Below are 18,745 nucleotides of genomic sequence, written 5' to 3' on the forward strand. Positions count from 1 at the left end.
CGCCATTCAATGTGACCATGGCTGATCATTCTCAATCAGTACCCCGTTCCTGCCTTCTCCCCATACCCCCTGACTCTGCTATCCTTAAGAGCTCTATCTAGCTCTCTCTTGAATGCATTCAGAGAATTGGCCTCCACTGCCTTCTGAGGCGGAGAATTCCACAGATTCACAACTCTCTGACTGAAAAAGTTTTTCACAAGGTCTGAACAAGGGTCTCAACCCGAAACATCACCTATTCCTTTTCTCCAGAGATGCTGTCTGACCCGCTGAGTTACTCCAGCATATGTACAGTTTCAGTTTAGTTTATTGTCACGTGTACTGAGGTACAGTGAAAAGCTTTTGTTGCGTATTATCCAGCCAGCAGAAAGACAATACATGATTACAATCGAGCCATTCACAGTGTACAGATACATGATAAGGGGAATTATAGTTAAAGTAAGAAATGTTGGTGTAGGAGCAGAGATTTAAGAGTGTGGAGCGATTGTAATGTGTGACTGTAGATCTGCTTCCGTGGCTAGCACGCAGACAGTCGCCTGGGTTGGACGCCATCTTGGAAGCAATTGTGTTGGAAATTACTGAAGTTCTGGGCACCGTGTTATAGGAAAGATGTCGTCAAGCTTGAAAGGGTTCAGGGAAGATTTACGAGGATGTTGCCAGGACTAGAGGATCTGACCTACAGGGAGAGGTTGAGTAGGCTGGGTCTCTCTTCGTTGGAGCGCAGGAGGATGAGAGGTGATCTTATAGAGGTGTACAAAATCATGAGAGTAATAGATTGGGCAGATGCACAGAATCTTGCCCAGAGTAGGGGAATCGAGGACCAGTGGACATAGGTTCAAGGTGAAGGGGAAAAGATTCAATTGGAATCTGAGGGGTAACTTTTTCACGCAAAAGGCGTGGTTGGTGTATGGAAGGAGCTGCCAGAGGAGGAGGTTGAGGCTGGGACTATCCCAACGTTTAAGAAACAGTTAGACAGGTACATGGATAGGACAGGTTTGGAGGGATACGGACCAAGCGCAGGCAGGTGGGACTAGTGTAGATGGGGCATGTTGGTCAGTGTGGGCAAGTTGGGCCGAAGGGCCCATTTCCACACTGTATCACTCTATGACTCTATGATGCCTATTTCATTGACTATTTATTGCTATTGGTCATGCACAGAGGAGGTGAAAGTCGGTACATCATACTGAACTGGACTGGGTATCCATCAGAAATTAGCACCCAGAGTAACATCTGATTTTGTATAAAGTCCCACAGCACGGAAACAGGCCCTTCAGGGGCAAGTTGGGCTGAAGGGCCTGTTTCCACACTGTATCGCTCTCTGACTCTGTGACTTAATTGAATGTCAATGTGTTGGATTGAGGCTGAAGTTCCCTCTGCTCTTTGACAGGTATCATTCTGGGCTTCACCCTGCGGCCCTACAAGTTCTCCTACCGTGAGATCAAGTACTTCTCCTTCCCTGGCGAACTCCTGATGCGAATGCTGCAGATGTTGGTGTTGCCACTCATCGTGTCCAGTCTGGTGTCCGGTAAGAGGTTAAACCGATCGTTGGTTTCCATGACCAGGGCATTTCCTCGGCTTCACCATCTCCAAATGTGGTGTGGGAAAATAACTGCAGGTGCTGGTACAAATCGAAGGTAGACACAAAATGCTGGAGTAACTCAGCGGGTCAGGCAGCATCTCAGGAGAGAAGGAATGGGTGAGGTTTCGGGTCGAGACCCTTCTTCAGGCTGATGTCAGGGGATGGGGCCATGATTGAATGGCGGAGGAGACCTGATGGGCCGAATGGCCTGATTCTGCTCCTAGCACTTATGAATTTGTGAACTCTAGCTCCGTCCATTTCAACAATAAATTCAACCAAACAATTTACTGAGAAGACAGATAGATGATATGGCAGGAAAAGGGCTTAAATAATAGAGGTTCCTTACTATTTAGGAAAAGGAAAATAGAGAGAAAGCAGTTATGGGCAGTTCAGTGGCACAGCGGTAGAGTTACTGCCTCAGTTTAGTTTCGTTTATTGTCACGTGTACCGGGGAACAGCGAAAAGCTTTTATCATTGCGTGCCATCAAGTCAGCGGAACCACGATACATGCTTACAATCAAGCTATCTACAGTGTACAGATACAGGATAATGGGCGGTAGAGTTGCCGCCTCATAACGCCAGAAGCCCGGGTCCGATCCCGATCCCGACCGTAGGGAGTTTTGTACGTTCTCCCCATGACCTGCGTGGGTTTTCTCCGAGATCTTGCTGAAACCAGAAGCAAGATATGTACTCAGGGAAACATCATACCTGGGAAGGGGATCCCATAAACAGGCGCCTCACGGATAATTGGATCCACAAGGGATAATTGAAATCTAACTAACCAAGTTTAGTTTAGTTTAGAGATACGGTGTACGCAGGCTCAGTATTTAAGTTTAGCTGAGAGATGCAGCACGGAAACAGGCCCTTCGGCCCACCGAGTCCGCACCGACCAGCGATCCCCGCACACTCACACTATCCTACACACACTAGGGACAGTTTACATTTATACCAAGCCAATCAACCAACAAACCTGCACGACTTTGGAATGTGGGAGAAAAGAGGAGCACCTGGAGAAACCCCACGCGGGTCACGTGGAGAACGTGCAAACTCCGTACAGACAGCGCCCGTGGCATCCCTGTGTGGTACCTCAGCTGCACGGAGGCAGAGAGGAAAGCTCTTCAGCGGGCAGTCCATAGAGCTCAGAGGACCATCGGAACACAGCTACCAGCCTTGGAGGGCATCTACAACACACGATGCCTCAGAAAAGCCACCAGCATCCACAAAGACTCTTCACACCCCTGCAACAGTCCGTTCGAACTTCTACCATCGGGCAGACGATACAAGGCCTTCTACGCCCGCACCTCCAGACTCAGGAACAGCTTCATCCCCAGGGCCATAGCTGCCATGAACTGGTCCTGCTGAGCCGGATGGTCACATCGCGCAGTGATCCGGCACAGATCTACTTGCACTTTATTCTGTTTTAAAACTGTTACAATTTGTTTCATTGGGTTGTTTAAATTAATACTGACTTGCTAATTAATTTATTGCATCGTATGGGAGGCGCATTCCCAATCTCGTTGTACCCCTGTACAATGACAATAAAGATATATTGTATTGTAAACCACTTTTACCATTAAACCACTTAAAGCATGTAGAGTTGCTGCCTCACAGCGCCAGAGACCCGGGTTCAATCCTGACTACGGGTGCTGCCTTTACAGAGTTTGTATGTTCTCCCCGTGACCTGCGTGGGTTTTTCTCCGGGTGCTCCGGTTTCCTCCCACACTCCAAAGAAGTGCAGGTTTGTAGGCTAATTAGCGTTGCCTGACCTGCTGAGTTACTCCAGCGCTTTGTGTCCTATTGTGTATTAACCAGCACTGGAATTTAGAAGGATGAGAGGAGATTTAGGGGTTGGGCACGTTTGAGGCAGGAAACATGTTCCCAATGTTGGGGGAGTCCAGAACAAGGGGCCACAGTTTAAGAATAAGGGGTAGGCCATTTAGAACTGAGATGAGGAAAAACTTTTTCAGTCAGAGAGTTGTGAATCTGTGGAATTCTCTGCCTCAGAAGGCAGTGGAGGCCAATTCTCTGAATGCATTCAAGAGAGAGCTAGATAGAGCTCTTAAGGATAGCGGAGTCAGGGGGTATGGGGAGAAGGCAGGAACGGGGTACTGATTGAGAATGAACAGCCATGATCACATTGAATGGCGGTGCTGGCTCGAAGGGCCAAATGGCCTCCTCCTGCACCTATTGTCTATTGTCACACACAGACACACACACATGCACCCACACACGCACACACACACATGCACATACACACAGACACACATGCACGCACATGCACACACGCACGCACACATGCACACAGACACGCACATGCACACACACCATTCCTTCTCTCCAGAGATGCTGCCTGTCCCACTGAGTTACTCCAGCATTTTGTGCCTTTCTTCAGTGTAATCCAGCATCTGCAGTTCCTTCCTACACACACTTTCATCTCCCCTCTCACTCCCTCCGTTTCCCCCTGTTTTAATCCGTGAGGAATGCTAATAACTTATTCAGTTGTTTTTGCTTCAGCAATGGAGAGTGGTCAGTGCAGTTGGGGCAGGTGCCAATTCTCTTCTTAACCGCCCGCTGGGAATGTTTACTGAGGGACACAGCAGTGTGGAAATATTTTCCTGGCACGAGCCCCAGAACCTCACAAAACAATCAGTCTTTTGTCCAAGAGCTTTTCGCTGTCCCAAACCCTGCCTGTCCTCAGTCAGATGCACAGAATCCTTTGTTCAAAGTGGTAATTAACATTCAGAGAGTCAGCAGCAATTACACTAATCAGGGCTGGACTGATAAATATTTCATTCAGAAGCCTCAGGTTTAATTTGGATCATACATGGCTGTGATTTGCCAAGTCATTGCTGATTTGGTTGCCATACGAACCCACTGATTGGGGCCATCGTCATTTGATTGTTTGGACATTATGAGATAAATTGCAATTTTTCTTTTAAACGCCAAATGGGGTTCAAATAGTAACAATATTTCTGGTAGAGGGATGCTGAAGAGGGATTACCTCATGTAATTACAAATACATTCAATGACGGTGAGTACTGAGGACGTATGTATCTCAGATAGGTTGACCATCAGATGGACAATGTTTTCAAGAGAGAGTTAGTTTAGTTTAGTTTAGTTTAGAGAAACCACGCGGAAACAGGCCCTTTCGGCCCATCGGGTCCGCGCCGACCAGTGATCCCCGCACACTAACACTATCCTACACTCACTAGGGACAATTTTTACATTTACCAACCAATTAACCTACAAACCTGCACGTCTTTGGAGTGTGGGAGGAAACCGAAGATCTCGGAGAAAGCCCACGCAGGTCACGGGGTGAACGTACAAACTCCGTACAGACGGCACCCGTAGTCGGGATCGAACCCGGGTCTCCGGCGCTGCATTCGCTGTAAGGCAGCAACTCTACCGCTGCGCCATCGTGCCGCTCAAAATTTAGATTTAGCTCTTAGGGCTACAGGAGTATGGGGAGAAAGCTGGAACGAGGTACTGATTTTAAATGATCAGCCATGATCATGTTGAATGGCGGTGCTAGCTCGAAGGGCCGAATGGCCTACTCCTGCACCTATTTTCTATGTTTCTATGTTTACACAGGAGTCCGTGAATGGTAGGACTCTGGGGAGTGTTGTCAAGCAGAGGGATCTGGGAGTGCAGGTACATAGGTCCTTGAAAGTGGGATCACAGGTAGATAGGGGGTCAAGAAGGTTATCGGTACTTTGGCCTTCATCAGTCAGAGTACTGAGTGTAGAAGTCAGTCTGAAGAAGGATCTCGACTGGAAAGGTCACCTATTCCTTTTCTCCAGAGATGCTGCCTGTCCCGTTGAGTTACTACAGCATTTTGTGTCATAGAAGTTGGGAAGTCATGTCGCACTTATATAAAACGTTGGTGAGGCCGCATTTAGAGTATTGTGTTCAGTTCTGGGCACCATGTTATGGGAACGATGTTGTCAAGTTGGAAGGGTGCAGAGAGGATTTACGAGGATGTTGCCAGATCTCGAGGGTCTGAGCTACAGGGAGAGGTTGAGCAAGCAAGGACTCCATTCCTTGGAGCGCAGGAAGATGAGGAGTGATCTTATAGAAGTGTACAAAATCGTGAGAGGAATAGATCGGGTAAATGCACAGTCTCTTGCCCAGAGTAGGGGAATCAAGAACCAGAGGACAAAGATTTAATAGGAACCTGAAGGGTTACGTTTTTACACATAGGGTGGTAGGCATGTGGAATAAGCTGCCGGAGTGTTGTCAAGCAGAGGGAGGTACTATTGCAGCATTTAAGAAACATCTAGACAGGTACACATGGATAGGGCATGTTTAGAGGGATTTGGGCCAAATGCGGGCAGGTGGGACTAGTGTAGATGGGACATGTTGGTCGGTGTGGGCAAGTTGGGCCGAAGGGCCTGTTTCCACGCTGTATCAGTCTGTGACTCTAACGGTTCCGACCCAAAACGTCACCAGTTCCTTTCCTCCAGAGATGCTGCCTGACCCGCTGAGTTACTCCAGCACTTTGTGTCTACCTTTAGTATAAACCAGCACCTGCAGTTCCCTCCTGCACAGACGTCTGGAACTCATTGATGAGCATGAGCCATCTCTAATGGACCATTCATCATCTTGATTCATAAACTCAAGGCAACTTTACCAAATGTTTCCATGATAACTAAACGAAAGAGTCACTGGAAATAAAAACAACTTAGAAACGGTGTAATGCGTTAGATAAAATGCAGGCGTTGCAGAATAATGACAGATTAAATTAATTATGGATAATGGCTGTACACGAGGTACAATAATTGGCACATGAAGTGTATTAATGGTGTTACAATCACTAAAAATAAAGCTGAAGGAAACATGAGGTGTGGAATTTTCACCTGTTCATGTGAGTGAAACCTCATTTGAAATTGAAGACAGACACAAAGTGCTGGAGTAACTCAGCGGGTCAGGCAGCATCTCTGGAGAGAAGGAATAGGTGACGTTTCGGGTCGAGACCCTCCTTCAGAAACTTGCTGGAGTGTAAGCAGGCAGCTGAGCAGCGAATGCTTGTTTTCTGTGCAGAGGCCAAAGTGAAAAATCACCCTTTGGAGTCTTTGTGGAATCTGTCTTCAGCAGGGCAGAGACTCAAGAAGTCACTCTCCATCGTTGCAATGGCAGAAAGCCTTGACATCATCTTGCCATTCATCTCTCCTTGATCCTAATCTCATGACGTAGCCTCTGAAGAAGGCCCCTCCTTCTCCCCAGAGATGCTGCCTGTCCCGCTGAGTTACTCTAGCATTTTTGTGTCTGTCTTCGGTGTAAACCTGCTTCCTTCCCTCAGTTCCGTCTGACCTTTCTCTGCTCTTTGTGTTGTGGGTCAGGAATGGCGGCGCTGGACAGCAAAGCGTCAGGGAAGATGGGGCTACGAGCGGTGGTCTTCTACATGACCACCACCATCATCGCTGTCTTCATCGGTATCGTCATGGTGATGATCATCCACCCGGGCAAAGGATCGAAGGTCGACCTGCACCGGGAGGGCAAGATCGAGCAGGTTCAGGCAGCGGATGCCTTCATGGACCTGATCAGGTCAGTCAGTCTCAACGGGAGAAGTCACTTACCCAGTCACAGATAGACACAACTACGCTGGTGTAACTCAGCGGGACGGGCAGCATCTCTGGAGAGAAGGGACGGGTGACGTTTCAGGTCGAGACTTGACACGCTTCTTCAGAGGTTATCCAGCTTTAGAGACTTCTGAAAGTAATCATTAAGATCATGCAACAAGCCAGCATCTGCAGCTCCCCCAACAATGATTAAGAGGTTAACGGAACTCAAAATACATTTTGATTACATGCGTGGGAAGGAACTGCAGACGCTGGTTTACACCGAAGACAGGCGCAAAATGCCGGAGTAACTCAGCGGGTCAGGCAGCATCTCTGGAGAGAAGGAATGGGTGACGTTTCGGGTCGAGACCCTTCTTCAGTCTGAACGCCACCCATTCCTTCTCTCCAGAGATGCTGCCTGACCCGCTGAGTTACTCCAGCTTTGTGTGCCTACCTTCTATTTACTTGTTTGTCTGTTTTGCAATATTGGAATGTTTACCTTTTCTACCTCCCTTAACATTTAACTTATAAAATTCCTTTCTAAAACATTTTATTTGCCAAATAATGACACAAAGTGCTGGAGTAACTCAGTGAGTCAGGCGGCATCTCTGGAGAACATGGATGGGTGACGTTTGGTGTTTTGGGTCGGGACCCTTTTTCAGACTCAAATCGTTCCTTCTAGTTTAATTTAGTTTCGCTTACTTTAGCTTAGTTTTGTTTTGTTTAGAGATACAGCACGGAAAGAGGCCCTTCGGCCCACTGTGTCCCACCGTGTTACTCCAGCGTTTTGTGTCTATCTTCGATTTAAACCAGCATCTGCAGTTCCTTCCTACATATACAGTCACACAGCGTAGAAACAGGCCCTTCGGCCCCACTTGCCTATGCCGACTCATCGTGAGTCATTATGATGAGACGTGTATTTGTTTGGTGGTGTTAGAGAGAAATAAAAGATGGGATTACTAATGAGCAGGAAGCAGCCACTAACATGGTGCTAAAAGCTTCAGTTCAGTTCCGTTCAGTTTATTGTCACGTGTACTGAGGTACAGTGAAAAGCGTTAGCACTGTTGTGTGGTAACCAGTCAGCGGAAAGACAAGAGTGCGGCACGGTGGCGCAGCGGTAGAGTTACTGCCTTACAGCGAATGCAGCACCGGAGACCCGGGTTCGATCCCCACTACGGGTGCTGTCTGTACGGAGTTTGTATGTTCTCCCCCGTGGGTTTTCTCTGAGATCTTCGGTTTCCTCCCACACTCCAAAGACGTGCAGGTTTGTAGGTAAATTGGCTTGGTAAATGTAAAAATTGTCCCTAATGGGTGTAAGATAGTGTTAATGTGCGGAGATCGCTGGTCGGCGCAGACCCGGTGGGCCGAAGGGCCTGTTTCCCGAACCAGGGGCCACAGTTTAAGAATAAGGGGTAGGCCATTTAGAACGGAGATGAGGAAAAGCTTTTTCAGTCAGAGAGTTGTAAATCTGTGGAATTCTCTGCCTCAGAAGGCAATGGAGGCCAATTCTCTGGATGCTTTCAAGAGAGAGCTGGATAGAGCTCTTAAAGATGGCGGAGTCAGGAGGTATGGGGAGAAGGCAGGAACGGGGGACTGATTGTGAATGATCAGCCACGAAGGGCCGAATGGCCTACTCCTGCACCTATTGTCTATTGTCTATTGTTTTCGCTCTGTATCTCTAAACTAAACTAAACTAAACTCTATCTTCCTGTCTTCACCTATATCCTTCCTTTGTCCCGCCCCCCTGACATCAGTCAGAAGAAGGGTCTCGACCCGAAAAGTCACCCATTCCTTCTCTCCTGAGATGCTGCCTGACCTGCTGAGTTACTCCAGCATTTTGTGAATAAATACCTTCGATTTGTACCAGCATCTGCAGTTATTTTCCTAAACTAAACAAGACGTGATTACAATCGAGCCATTTCATATCCCTTATCATGTATCTGTACACTGTAAGTGGCTTGATCGTAATCATGTTTTGTCTTTCCGCTGACCGGTTAGCACGTAACAAAAGCTTTTCACTGTACCTCGGTACATGTGACAATAAACTAAACTGGGGAAAAATACCGTTTAATGCAAGGTAAAGACAGTAAAGTCCGATCACAGATAGTCCGAGGGTCACCAATGGGGTAGATAGTAGTTCAGGACTGCTCTCTGGTTGTGGTAGGATGGTTCAGTTGCCTGATAACAGCTGGGAAATGCATACCAACATGCCCCAGCTACACTAGTCCCACCTGCCAGAGTTTGGCCCATACCCTTCTAAACATATGCTGTCCATGTCCTGTCTCAATGTTTCTTAAACGCACCTGCCTCAACTACCTCCCCCGGCAGCTCATTTCATATACCTACGACCCTTTGTTTGAAAAAGTTACCTCTCGTGTTCCTATTAAATTTAGATTTTTAGATTTAGAGATACAGCGTGGAAACAGGCCCTTCGGCCCACCGAGTCCGTGCCGCCCAGCGATCCCCACACATTAACACTATCCCACACACACTGGGGACAATTTTTACATTTGCCCAGCCAATTAACCTACATACCTGTACGTCTTTGGAGTGTGGGGGGAAACCGAAGATCTCGGAGAAAACCCACGCAGGTCACGGGGAGAACGTACAAACTCCGTACAGACAGCACCCGTAGTCAGGATCGAACCTGAATCTCCGGCGCTGTATTCGCTGTAAGCTAGCAACTCTACCGCTGCGCCACCGTGCCGCCCAAATTTTCCTCCCCTCACCTTAAACCTATGCCCTCTGGTTCTCATTTCCCCCATTCTGGGCAAGAGACTCTGGTCTTCTATCTAATCTATTCCTCTCATCATTTTATGTACCTCTATCAGATCGCTCCCCTCATCCTCCAGCGCTCCAAGGAATGGAGACCCAGCCTACTCAACCTCCCCCTCTAGTCCTGGCAGCATCCTCGTAAATCTTCTCCGCACCCTTTCCAGCTCAACAGCATCTTTCCGATAACACGGTGCCCAGAACTGAACAGAAATGTGGCCTCACCAACGTCTTATATAACTGCAACATGATCGCCCAACTTCTATACTCAATGCTCTGACTGATGAAGGCCGAATCGTGCCAAAAGCTTTTTTGACAAGCCCATCTACCTGTGGTGCCACATTCAACAAAAACTTATTGACCATTAATCAGATAAATATCAAAGCAGTGGATTAGATGACCTTTCATCTCAAGGAGGTGGTCTTGAATTACTGAATAAAGTCCAGGATTTGAATGGCTGACTCCTGGTTCACTGCTTCAGTGAAAGCTATCAGGGATAGTCTCCATTCTGCAGGAAGGATCTGCAGATACTGGTTTAAAGCGAAGATAGAAAACTAGTGACTCCATACACTGAAGATAGACACAAAAAGCTGGAGTAACTCAGCGGCTCAGACAACATCTCTGGAGAAAGGGAATAGATGTCATTTCAGGTCGAGACCCTTCTTCAGACTGGTCCAGCTTTTTGTGTCTATCTTCGGTTCAAACCAGAATCTGCGGTTCCTTCCCACAGACTCTGCCTACTGTCTCAGTGTACTACTACAATACTACGAAACGTCACCCATTCCTTCTCTCCTGAGATGCTGCCTGACCTGCTGAGTTACTCCAGCATTTCGTGAATAAACTACAATACACACGTACTGTATCTGAGATACTTACCTAAGATGTATCGTAGGGGTGCCAACTATCTCACTCCCAAATACGGGACAAGGTGAAGTCACCGCCCCGCGCCCCACGTGACCTCACCCAGCCAGCGGCCACGTGCTCCCGCTCCACCAATGGCAGCCGCCCGGGCCGGGAGGCGGGTTGTTACGCAACCTCCGTCAGGCGAACACACTCGGCCCCGCTCCCCAAACACATTCCGTTTGCCTACACTAGGCCCCCGGGCCTACAGTGTCCGGGCCGACAGTGTCTGGGCTTACAGCGGCCCCCAGGCCTACAGTGTCCGGGCCTACAGCCGCCCCCGGGCCTACAGTGTCCGGGCCTACAGCCGCCCCCGGGCCTACAGTGTCTGGGCCTACAGTGTCCGGGCCTACAGTGTCCGGGCCTACAGTGTCCAGGCCTAGAGTGTCCGGGCCTACAGCGGCCCCCGGGCCTACAGTGTCCGGGCCTACAATTTTCAGGCCTCCTAATGTATCGACACATACAATAATGTGGAAGAAAATACTATTGAACTAAAGTAAACTAGACTGCCCAAAGTAGCAATAAAATGGTCATTCTCTTCTCATGCTGTTAACATCTGGGGCATCAAGCACATTTACACAGCCTAAGTCCCATTATAAGTTGCCAAATTATTATCACTGTGCTAATTGTCTCACTTTTATCTCCCGCAGGAATATGTTCCCACCCAATCTAGTAGAGGCTTGTTTCAAGCAGGTGAGTAGAAACATAGAAAATAGGTGCAGGAGGAGGCCATTCGGCCCTTCGAGCCAGCACTGCCATTCATTGTGATCATGGCTGATCATCCACAATCAGTAACCCGTGCCTGCCTTCTCCCCATATCCCTTGATTCCACAAGATTAGTAGTCACTAAACAAAATGATAAGGTCATAAGGGATAGGCGTAGAATTAGGCCATTCGGCCCATCAACTCTACTCCTCCAGTCAATCATGACTGATCTATCTTTCGCCCTCCTAACCCTATTCTCCTGCCTTCTCCCCATAACCTCTGACACCCGCACTAATCAAGAATCTCTCTATCTCTGCCTTTAAGTTATCCACTGACTTGGCCTCCACAACCTTCTGTGGCAAAGAATTCCACAGATTCACCATCCTCTGACTAAAGAAATTCCTCCTCATCTCCTTCCTAAAGGAACGTCCTTTAATTCTGAGGCTGTGACCTCTGGTCCTAGACTCTCCCACCAGTGGAAACATCCTCTCCACATCCACTCTAACCGGGCCTTTCTTTCGCTGGGCGGTAGGTTTCAACGTAACCCTCAGAATGCCAACAGTGTGTTTACTTTTTATTTTCTCAGTACAAAACAAATTACATCACGCGATCAATCCTGTCTCCAACGGCTGTCAACCTTACCACGGCCACGGAGCCCTCCGTCATTGACAACGTGACCAACGCGGTCAGGAAGCTGCAGGAGCTGATGCTGCTTGAGGAGATCATTCCAGTCGCAGGTTCCTCCAACTCAGTCAATGCCCTGGGTCTAGTGGTCTTCTCCATCGCCTTCGGCCTGGTCATCGGCAACATGAAGCAGCAAGGCAAGCCGCTGAAGGAATTCTTCGACTGTCTGAACGAAGCCATCATGAGACTGGTCGCAATTATCATCTGGTACGTCTCCAGAAAGGTATCGCTCTCTAACAGGCGCTCCTCGACTTACGATGGGGGGGGGGTCACGCTCCGAGATCGCAAACCGAAAATATCGTACCTCGAAATGCATTGAATATACGCGATCACGTGGCCACTGCGGCTCGCTAAGGGCCACTGCCGATTGGTACCGTCGCATAGTCGAAATATCGTAAGTCGAAGCATCGTAAGTTGGGGAGCATCTGTATTTCGTTCTGCCTGTCAGACCGCTGGATGCCTCAAAACATTCAATCATCTTTAACTGTCTCAGATGGGCAGAAACATAAAATAACACAAAACGCTTCTGATTTTCCTGAAACCAAAGTGATGTTTCCAGCTGCACGCCGTGTTTCTGCACTTGGTCTTTGCGGTCTCTCTTTGTCCAACATAATTAGGCTGTCCACACTCCAAAGACGTGCAGGTTTGTAGGTTAATTCTCTTGGTGTAAATGTAAAATTGTCCCTAGTGTGTGTAGGATAGTGTTAATGTGCGGGGATCGCTGGTCGGCGCGGACCCGGTGGGCCGAAGGGCCTGTTTCCGCGCTGTATCACTAAACTAAACTAAACTAAACTGAACTTCAAACTTTAGTGTTTGCCATTTATTGTTGGTCAACACCTTCTTCAATCTCTTCTTCAGTAAAAATTCATTACATTGATGAGATTTAGTTTAGTTTAGTTTAGTTTAGAGATACAGCGCGGAAACAGGCCCTTCAGCCCAAGTTGAAAGACTGGAGCGACTAGGCTTGTATACACTGGAATTTAGAAGGATGAGAGGGGATCTTATCGAAACGTATAAGATTATTAAGGGGTTGGACACGTTAGAGGCAGGAAACATGTTCCCAATGTTGGGGGAGTCCAGAACAAGGGGCCACAGTTTAAGAATAAGGGGTAGGCCATTTAGAACAGAGATGAGGAAAAACTTTTTCAGTCAGAGAGTTGTGAATCTGTGGAATTCTCTGCCTCAGAAGGCAGTGGAGGCCAGTTCTCTGAATGCATTCAAGAGAGAACTAGATAGAGCTCTTAAGGATAGCGGAGTCCGGGGGTATGGGGAGAAGGCAGGAACGGGGTACTGATTGAGAATGATCAGCCATGATCACATTGAATGGCGGTGCTGGCTCGAAAGGCCGAATGGCCTCCTCCTGCACCTATTGTCTATTGTCTATTGTCTATAAGTCCACACCGACCAGCGATCCCCGCACACTAACACTATCCTACACACACTAGGGACAATTTTCACATTTATACCAAACCAATTAACCTACAAACCTGCACGTCTTTGGAGTTTGGGAGGAAACCGAAGATCTTGGAGAAAACCCACGCAGGTCACGGGGAGAACGTACAAACTCCGTACAGACAGCGCCCGTAGATGGGATGGAACCCGGGTCTCTGGCGTTGTGAGGCGGCAACTCTACCGCCACGCCACAGTATTGTTGGTGAATACCTCCAGCAACCTCTTCTTCGGTAATTGTAGTGAGGAGGTATTGAAGGGAATGTGTTGTCCGTTTCAGGTACGCGCCGATCGGCATCCTCTTCCTGATCGCGGGCAAGATCGTGGAGATGAAGGACCTGAGTGTGATGGGGGGGCAGTTGGGCATGTACACAGTGACAGTGATCATCGGGCTGCTCATCCACGCGCTCATTGTCCTGCCCCTGCTTTACTTTGTGGTCACCCGCAAGAACCCTTGGGTCTTCATCGGTGGCATCTTGCAGGCCTTGATTACAGCCATCGGCACTTCATCCAGGTGAGGCCGTCTGTCCCAGCTACTGGGGCAACGTTGGTCTGAGAGTCACAGAGCCACAGAGTCATTGAGTCACACAGTATGAAAATTAGGGTGGCCAACCTCCTCGCTCCCAAATACGGGACATGGTGACGTCACCGCCCCACGCCCCACGTGACCTCACCCAGCCAGCGGCCATGGGCTCCCGCTCCACCAATGGCGGCCTCCTAGGCCGGGAGATGGGTTGCTACGCAACCTCCGTCGGGTGGCACCTGGGCCTACACTGTCCGGGACGACAGCAGCCCCCGGGCTACAGTATCCAGGCCTACAGTGTCCGGGCCTACAGTGTCCGGGCCTACAGTGTCCGGGCCTACAGTATCCAGGCCTACAGTGTCCAGGCTTACAGTATCCAGGCCTACAGTGTCCAGGCCTACATCACTGTCCGGGCCTAATACGGGACAAGGGTGGTCCCGTACGGGACAAATCAATTAAGCCCAAAATACGGGATGTCCTGGCTAATAAGGGACAGTTGGCAACCCTAGTGGAAATAGGATCCTTGGCCCAACTAGCCCACGCCGACCAACATGCCCCAGCAACAAAATGTGTAGGAAAGAACTGAGAAAGTTGGTTTAAATCGAAGGTAGACACAAAATGCTGGAGTAACTCAGCAGGTCAGGCAGCATCTCAGGAGAGAAGGAATGGGTGACGTTTTGGGTCGAGACCCTTCTTCAGACTGAACTTCGGGTCGAGACCCTTCTTCAGTATGATGAAGAGTCACGACCCGAAACCTCACCCATTCCTTCTCTCCAGAGATGCTGCCTGACCCGCTGAGTTACTCCAGCATTTTGTGTCTATGCCCCAGCTACATGTCCCCACCTACCTGTGTTTGCCCCACACCCATCTAAACCTGTCCTATCCATGTACCTGTCCAAATGTCTCTTAAACGCTTTGTTAGTGCCTGCCTCAACTACCTCCACCAGCAGCTTGTTCCATACACCCATAATCCTGCGTTACCCGTCAGCTTAAATGTAAATTCTTCCCCCTATGTCCTCTGCTTCTCAATCCCCTTGTCTGGGCAAAATACCCTGCATTCACCCTATCTATCCCCCTCATCATCTTATACAAATCTTGGACAAAACATGGTAGATCATGTAGCCCCACCTGCCCTCACCTGACCCATCAGACTCTAAACCTGTCCTATCCATGCACCTGTCTAAATGTTTCTAAAACGTTGTGATAGTCCCTGCCTCAACAACCTCCTCCGGCAGCTCGTTCCATACACCCACCACCCTCTGAGTGGAAACGTTGCCCCTCAGGTTCCTGTTCTTTCCCCCCACCCCCCTCACCTTAAACCTATGGTTCTTGATTCCTCTACTCTGGGAGGGGAACTCTACTCTCGTGCTGAACTACTGTCTACCTCTGAGGTGACCATCGGACTATCCTTGATCGGACTTTGCTGGCTTTACCTTGCACTAAACGTTATTCCCTTATCATGTATCTGTACATTATAAATGGCTTGAGTGTAACCATGTATTGTCTTTCCGCTGGCTGGTTAGCACGCAACAAAAGCTTTTCACTGTACCTCGGGACACGTGACAATAAACTAAACTGAACTTACTAATGGATTCAGTCGTTCAATCTGTTTGTTGTTCCAGCTCAGCCACACTCCCAATCACCTTTAAATGCCTGGAAGAGAACAACGGTGTGGACAGACGTGTGACACGTTTTGTCTTGCCAGTTGGGGCCACCATTAACATGGACGGCACCGCCCTCTACGAGGCCCTGGCGGCCATCTTTATTGCCCAGGTCAACAACTATGACCTCAACTTTGGACAGATCATGACCATCAGGTAGAGTATGAGCGGAGAATTCACCCAGACTCAAATGGTCCAAGTTGGATGTTGTTCACGTTAGATCCTTGTTCAATTGCAGGTCCATCAACGATTTTCCAGTAATGAAAATATTATTTATCAGTTCATTAGTCTTAAAATATCCAGAATACTTGCAGTTGTGGATGCCACAAGACAGGCAGGAAGGATGCAGAGGAGGTTCAGCAGATTAAAGGGTATTAGTCACAAGAAGACATTGTTTTCTGAAGGTAGACACAAGATGCTGGAGTAACTCAGCGGGTCAGGCAGCATCTCGGGAGAGAAGGAATTGGTGACGTTTCGGTTCCAGACCCTTCTTCAGACTGGTGTCAGGGGAGGGGGCGGGACAAAGATAGAATGTAGTCAGAGACAGGAAAACTAGTGGGAGAACTGGGAAGGGGGAGGGGATGGAGAGAGAGGGAAAGCAAGGGACTATCTGAAGTTAGAGAAGTCAATGTTCATGCCGCTGGGGTGTAAACTGCCCAAGTGAAATATGAGGTGCTGTTCCTCCAATTTGCGCTGGGCCTGGAGGAGGCCCAGGACAGAAAGGTCGGATTGGGAAAAGGAGGGGGAGTTAAATTGCTGAGCCACCAGGAGATCAGGTAGGTTAAGGCGGACTGAGCGAAGGTGTTGAGCGAAACGATCGCCGATCCTGAGCTTGGTCTCGCCAATGCAGGGAAGTTGACACCTGGAACAGCGGATACAGTAGATGAGGTTGGAGGAGGTGCAGGTGAACCTCTGCCTCACCTGGAAAGACTGCTTGGGTCCTTGGTTGGAGTCAAGGGGGGAGGTAATGGGACAGGTATTTTCTGAAACCTGATGGCTTTCTCTGGAGTTCCAGGATATACAAAATTATAAGAAGTACAGATGAGGTGGACAGTCAGGACATTTTTACCCAGGATAGAATATTCAAAATCCTGGAGGCCGTTGCTTTAAGATGCGATGGAGATAACTCACCCAGACTCAAATGGACCAAGTTGCAGGTTGTTCGAGTTAAATCCTTGTCCAATTGCAGGTCCATCAACGATTTTGCCGGCAACCTACTGGGTTAGCGCTGACCAATAAGCTTTTCACTCTACCTCAGTACACATGACAATAAACTAAACTGAACTGGCAGTCCAGCGCCCACTGCAATCCGGACAAAATTACCAGAGCGCACTTGAGATTCCCCCCCCCCCCTCAGAAGTCCCCCCAAAAATGGGCCGTGTGAGGCGGCCAATCTCGACCTCATCGGGACATCCGCGGCCGATCGGGGGTGGAGGGGGGGGGGGTCGAATCTGTCCCCCCCCCGCAGCCAGGCGTATGGAACTCCGGCCCGGCCGGAACTGGCAGATCCGTTCCCACAGCCGACGTCCGAGGCCAACTTTGCTGGGGTGACCGACCTCTGTCGGCCCGGCAAAAGGGATAATCCAGGAAGACCCCGGAACCAAAGGGTGCCGGGAAATCGGTGATCTCCTGATCTCCTGAGCAAGACTGTGGTACAGCTTTCACATTCCCAGCTGACAAGAGTACACAGAAACTTGATTAACAGTAAAACGAGGTCTTGATTGTAGAATGGAGGTTAAACGATTAGGTATTTAACTAGTCTTGATAACAGAATAAAATCCACAAGTCTAACTTAGTTGACTTAGAGACCATTGAAAAATGCAGGTACAATCCGTACAACCGTTTACTGGGGAAGACAGGTGACAAATATCAAATGCTTTTATTCACAAAATGCTGGAGTAACTCAGCAGGTCAGGCAGCATCTCAGGAGAGAAGGAATGGGTGACGTTTCGGGTCAAGACCCTTTTTCAGACCCTTCTATGCTGCCTGACCTGCTGAGTTACTCCAGCATTTTGTGAATAAATACCTTCGATTTGTACCAGCATCTGCAGTTATTTTCTTACATTATCAAATGCTTGTTCATCTTCAATAATTTTTTTATTAAATAGACAAAAATAAGGAGCACTAGATAGTTGAGTGAGTCAAATAGTGGACATATTTAATCAAGCTCGCCGCAAGAGATTCCCAATCGTATTTAGTGACAAGATGATTCTAAATATTATAGATCGTGAACAGTGTTGCATCTTTCAATCGGAAAGAAAACTGTAGGTGCTGGTTTAAATTGAAGGCAGACACAAAATGCTGGAGTAACTCAGCGGGTCAGGCAGCGTCTCTGGAGAGAAACAATGGGTGACGTTTCGGGTTGAGACCCATCCCTTCTCTCCAGAGATGCTGCCTGTCCCGCTGAGTTACTCCCGCTATTTGTGTCTCTCTTGGGAAAAAAGTTGTAATGATTTCAGTTTGTGTAAATCTTTGTTCTAATCGAATGGATTGACGTTGTGAGCTTTCTTTTACCGACACAGTATCACAGCGACGGCAGCCAGCATTGGGGCTGCAGGAATACCTCAGGCCGGCCTGGTTACCATGGTGATAGTTTTAACATCAGTTGGACTTCCCACTGAGGACATCACCCTCATTATCGCTGTGGACTGGTTCCTGTACGCACACTCAGTATTGCACTTTTTAGTTTTTAGTTTAGAGATACAGCGCGGAAACAGGCCCTTTGGCCCACCGAGTCTGCACCGACCAGCGATCCCCGCACATTAACACTATCCCACACACACACACACCCCACACACACACACACACACACACTCACACACACACACACTCACACACACACACACACACACACACACACACACACACACCACACACACACCACACACACCACACACACACACACACACACACACAC

The 18,745-nt window shown here is 48.6% G+C and overlaps 1 protein-coding gene across 2 annotated transcripts in view; it reads left to right on the forward strand.

The window, feature by feature from the left end:
- Positions 1 to 18,745, forward strand: part of LOC144607264 (excitatory amino acid transporter 1-like) — an 80,131-nt gene that overhangs the window by 53,536 nt on the left and 7,850 nt on the right. For both annotated transcript variants that reach the window (XM_078423985.1, XM_078423986.1), the window contains exons 3-9: positions 1,385 to 1,522; positions 6,916 to 7,120; positions 11,457 to 11,499; positions 12,098 to 12,402; positions 13,925 to 14,158; positions 15,790 to 15,984; positions 18,351 to 18,485. In XM_078423985.1, the coding sequence (XP_078280111.1) occupies positions 1,385 to 1,522; positions 6,916 to 7,120; positions 11,457 to 11,499; positions 12,098 to 12,402; positions 13,925 to 14,158; positions 15,790 to 15,984; positions 18,351 to 18,485 (1,255 nt within the window). The remainder of the gene's footprint in view (positions 1 to 1,384; positions 1,523 to 6,915; positions 7,121 to 11,456; positions 11,500 to 12,097; positions 12,403 to 13,924; positions 14,159 to 15,789; positions 15,985 to 18,350; positions 18,486 to 18,745) is intronic.

This window comes from Rhinoraja longicauda, chromosome 28, assembly GCF_053455715.1.
Source record: "Rhinoraja longicauda isolate Sanriku21f chromosome 28, sRhiLon1.1, whole genome shotgun sequence".
NCBI classification, from domain to species: domain Eukaryota; kingdom Metazoa; phylum Chordata; class Chondrichthyes; order Rajiformes; family Arhynchobatidae; genus Rhinoraja; species Rhinoraja longicauda.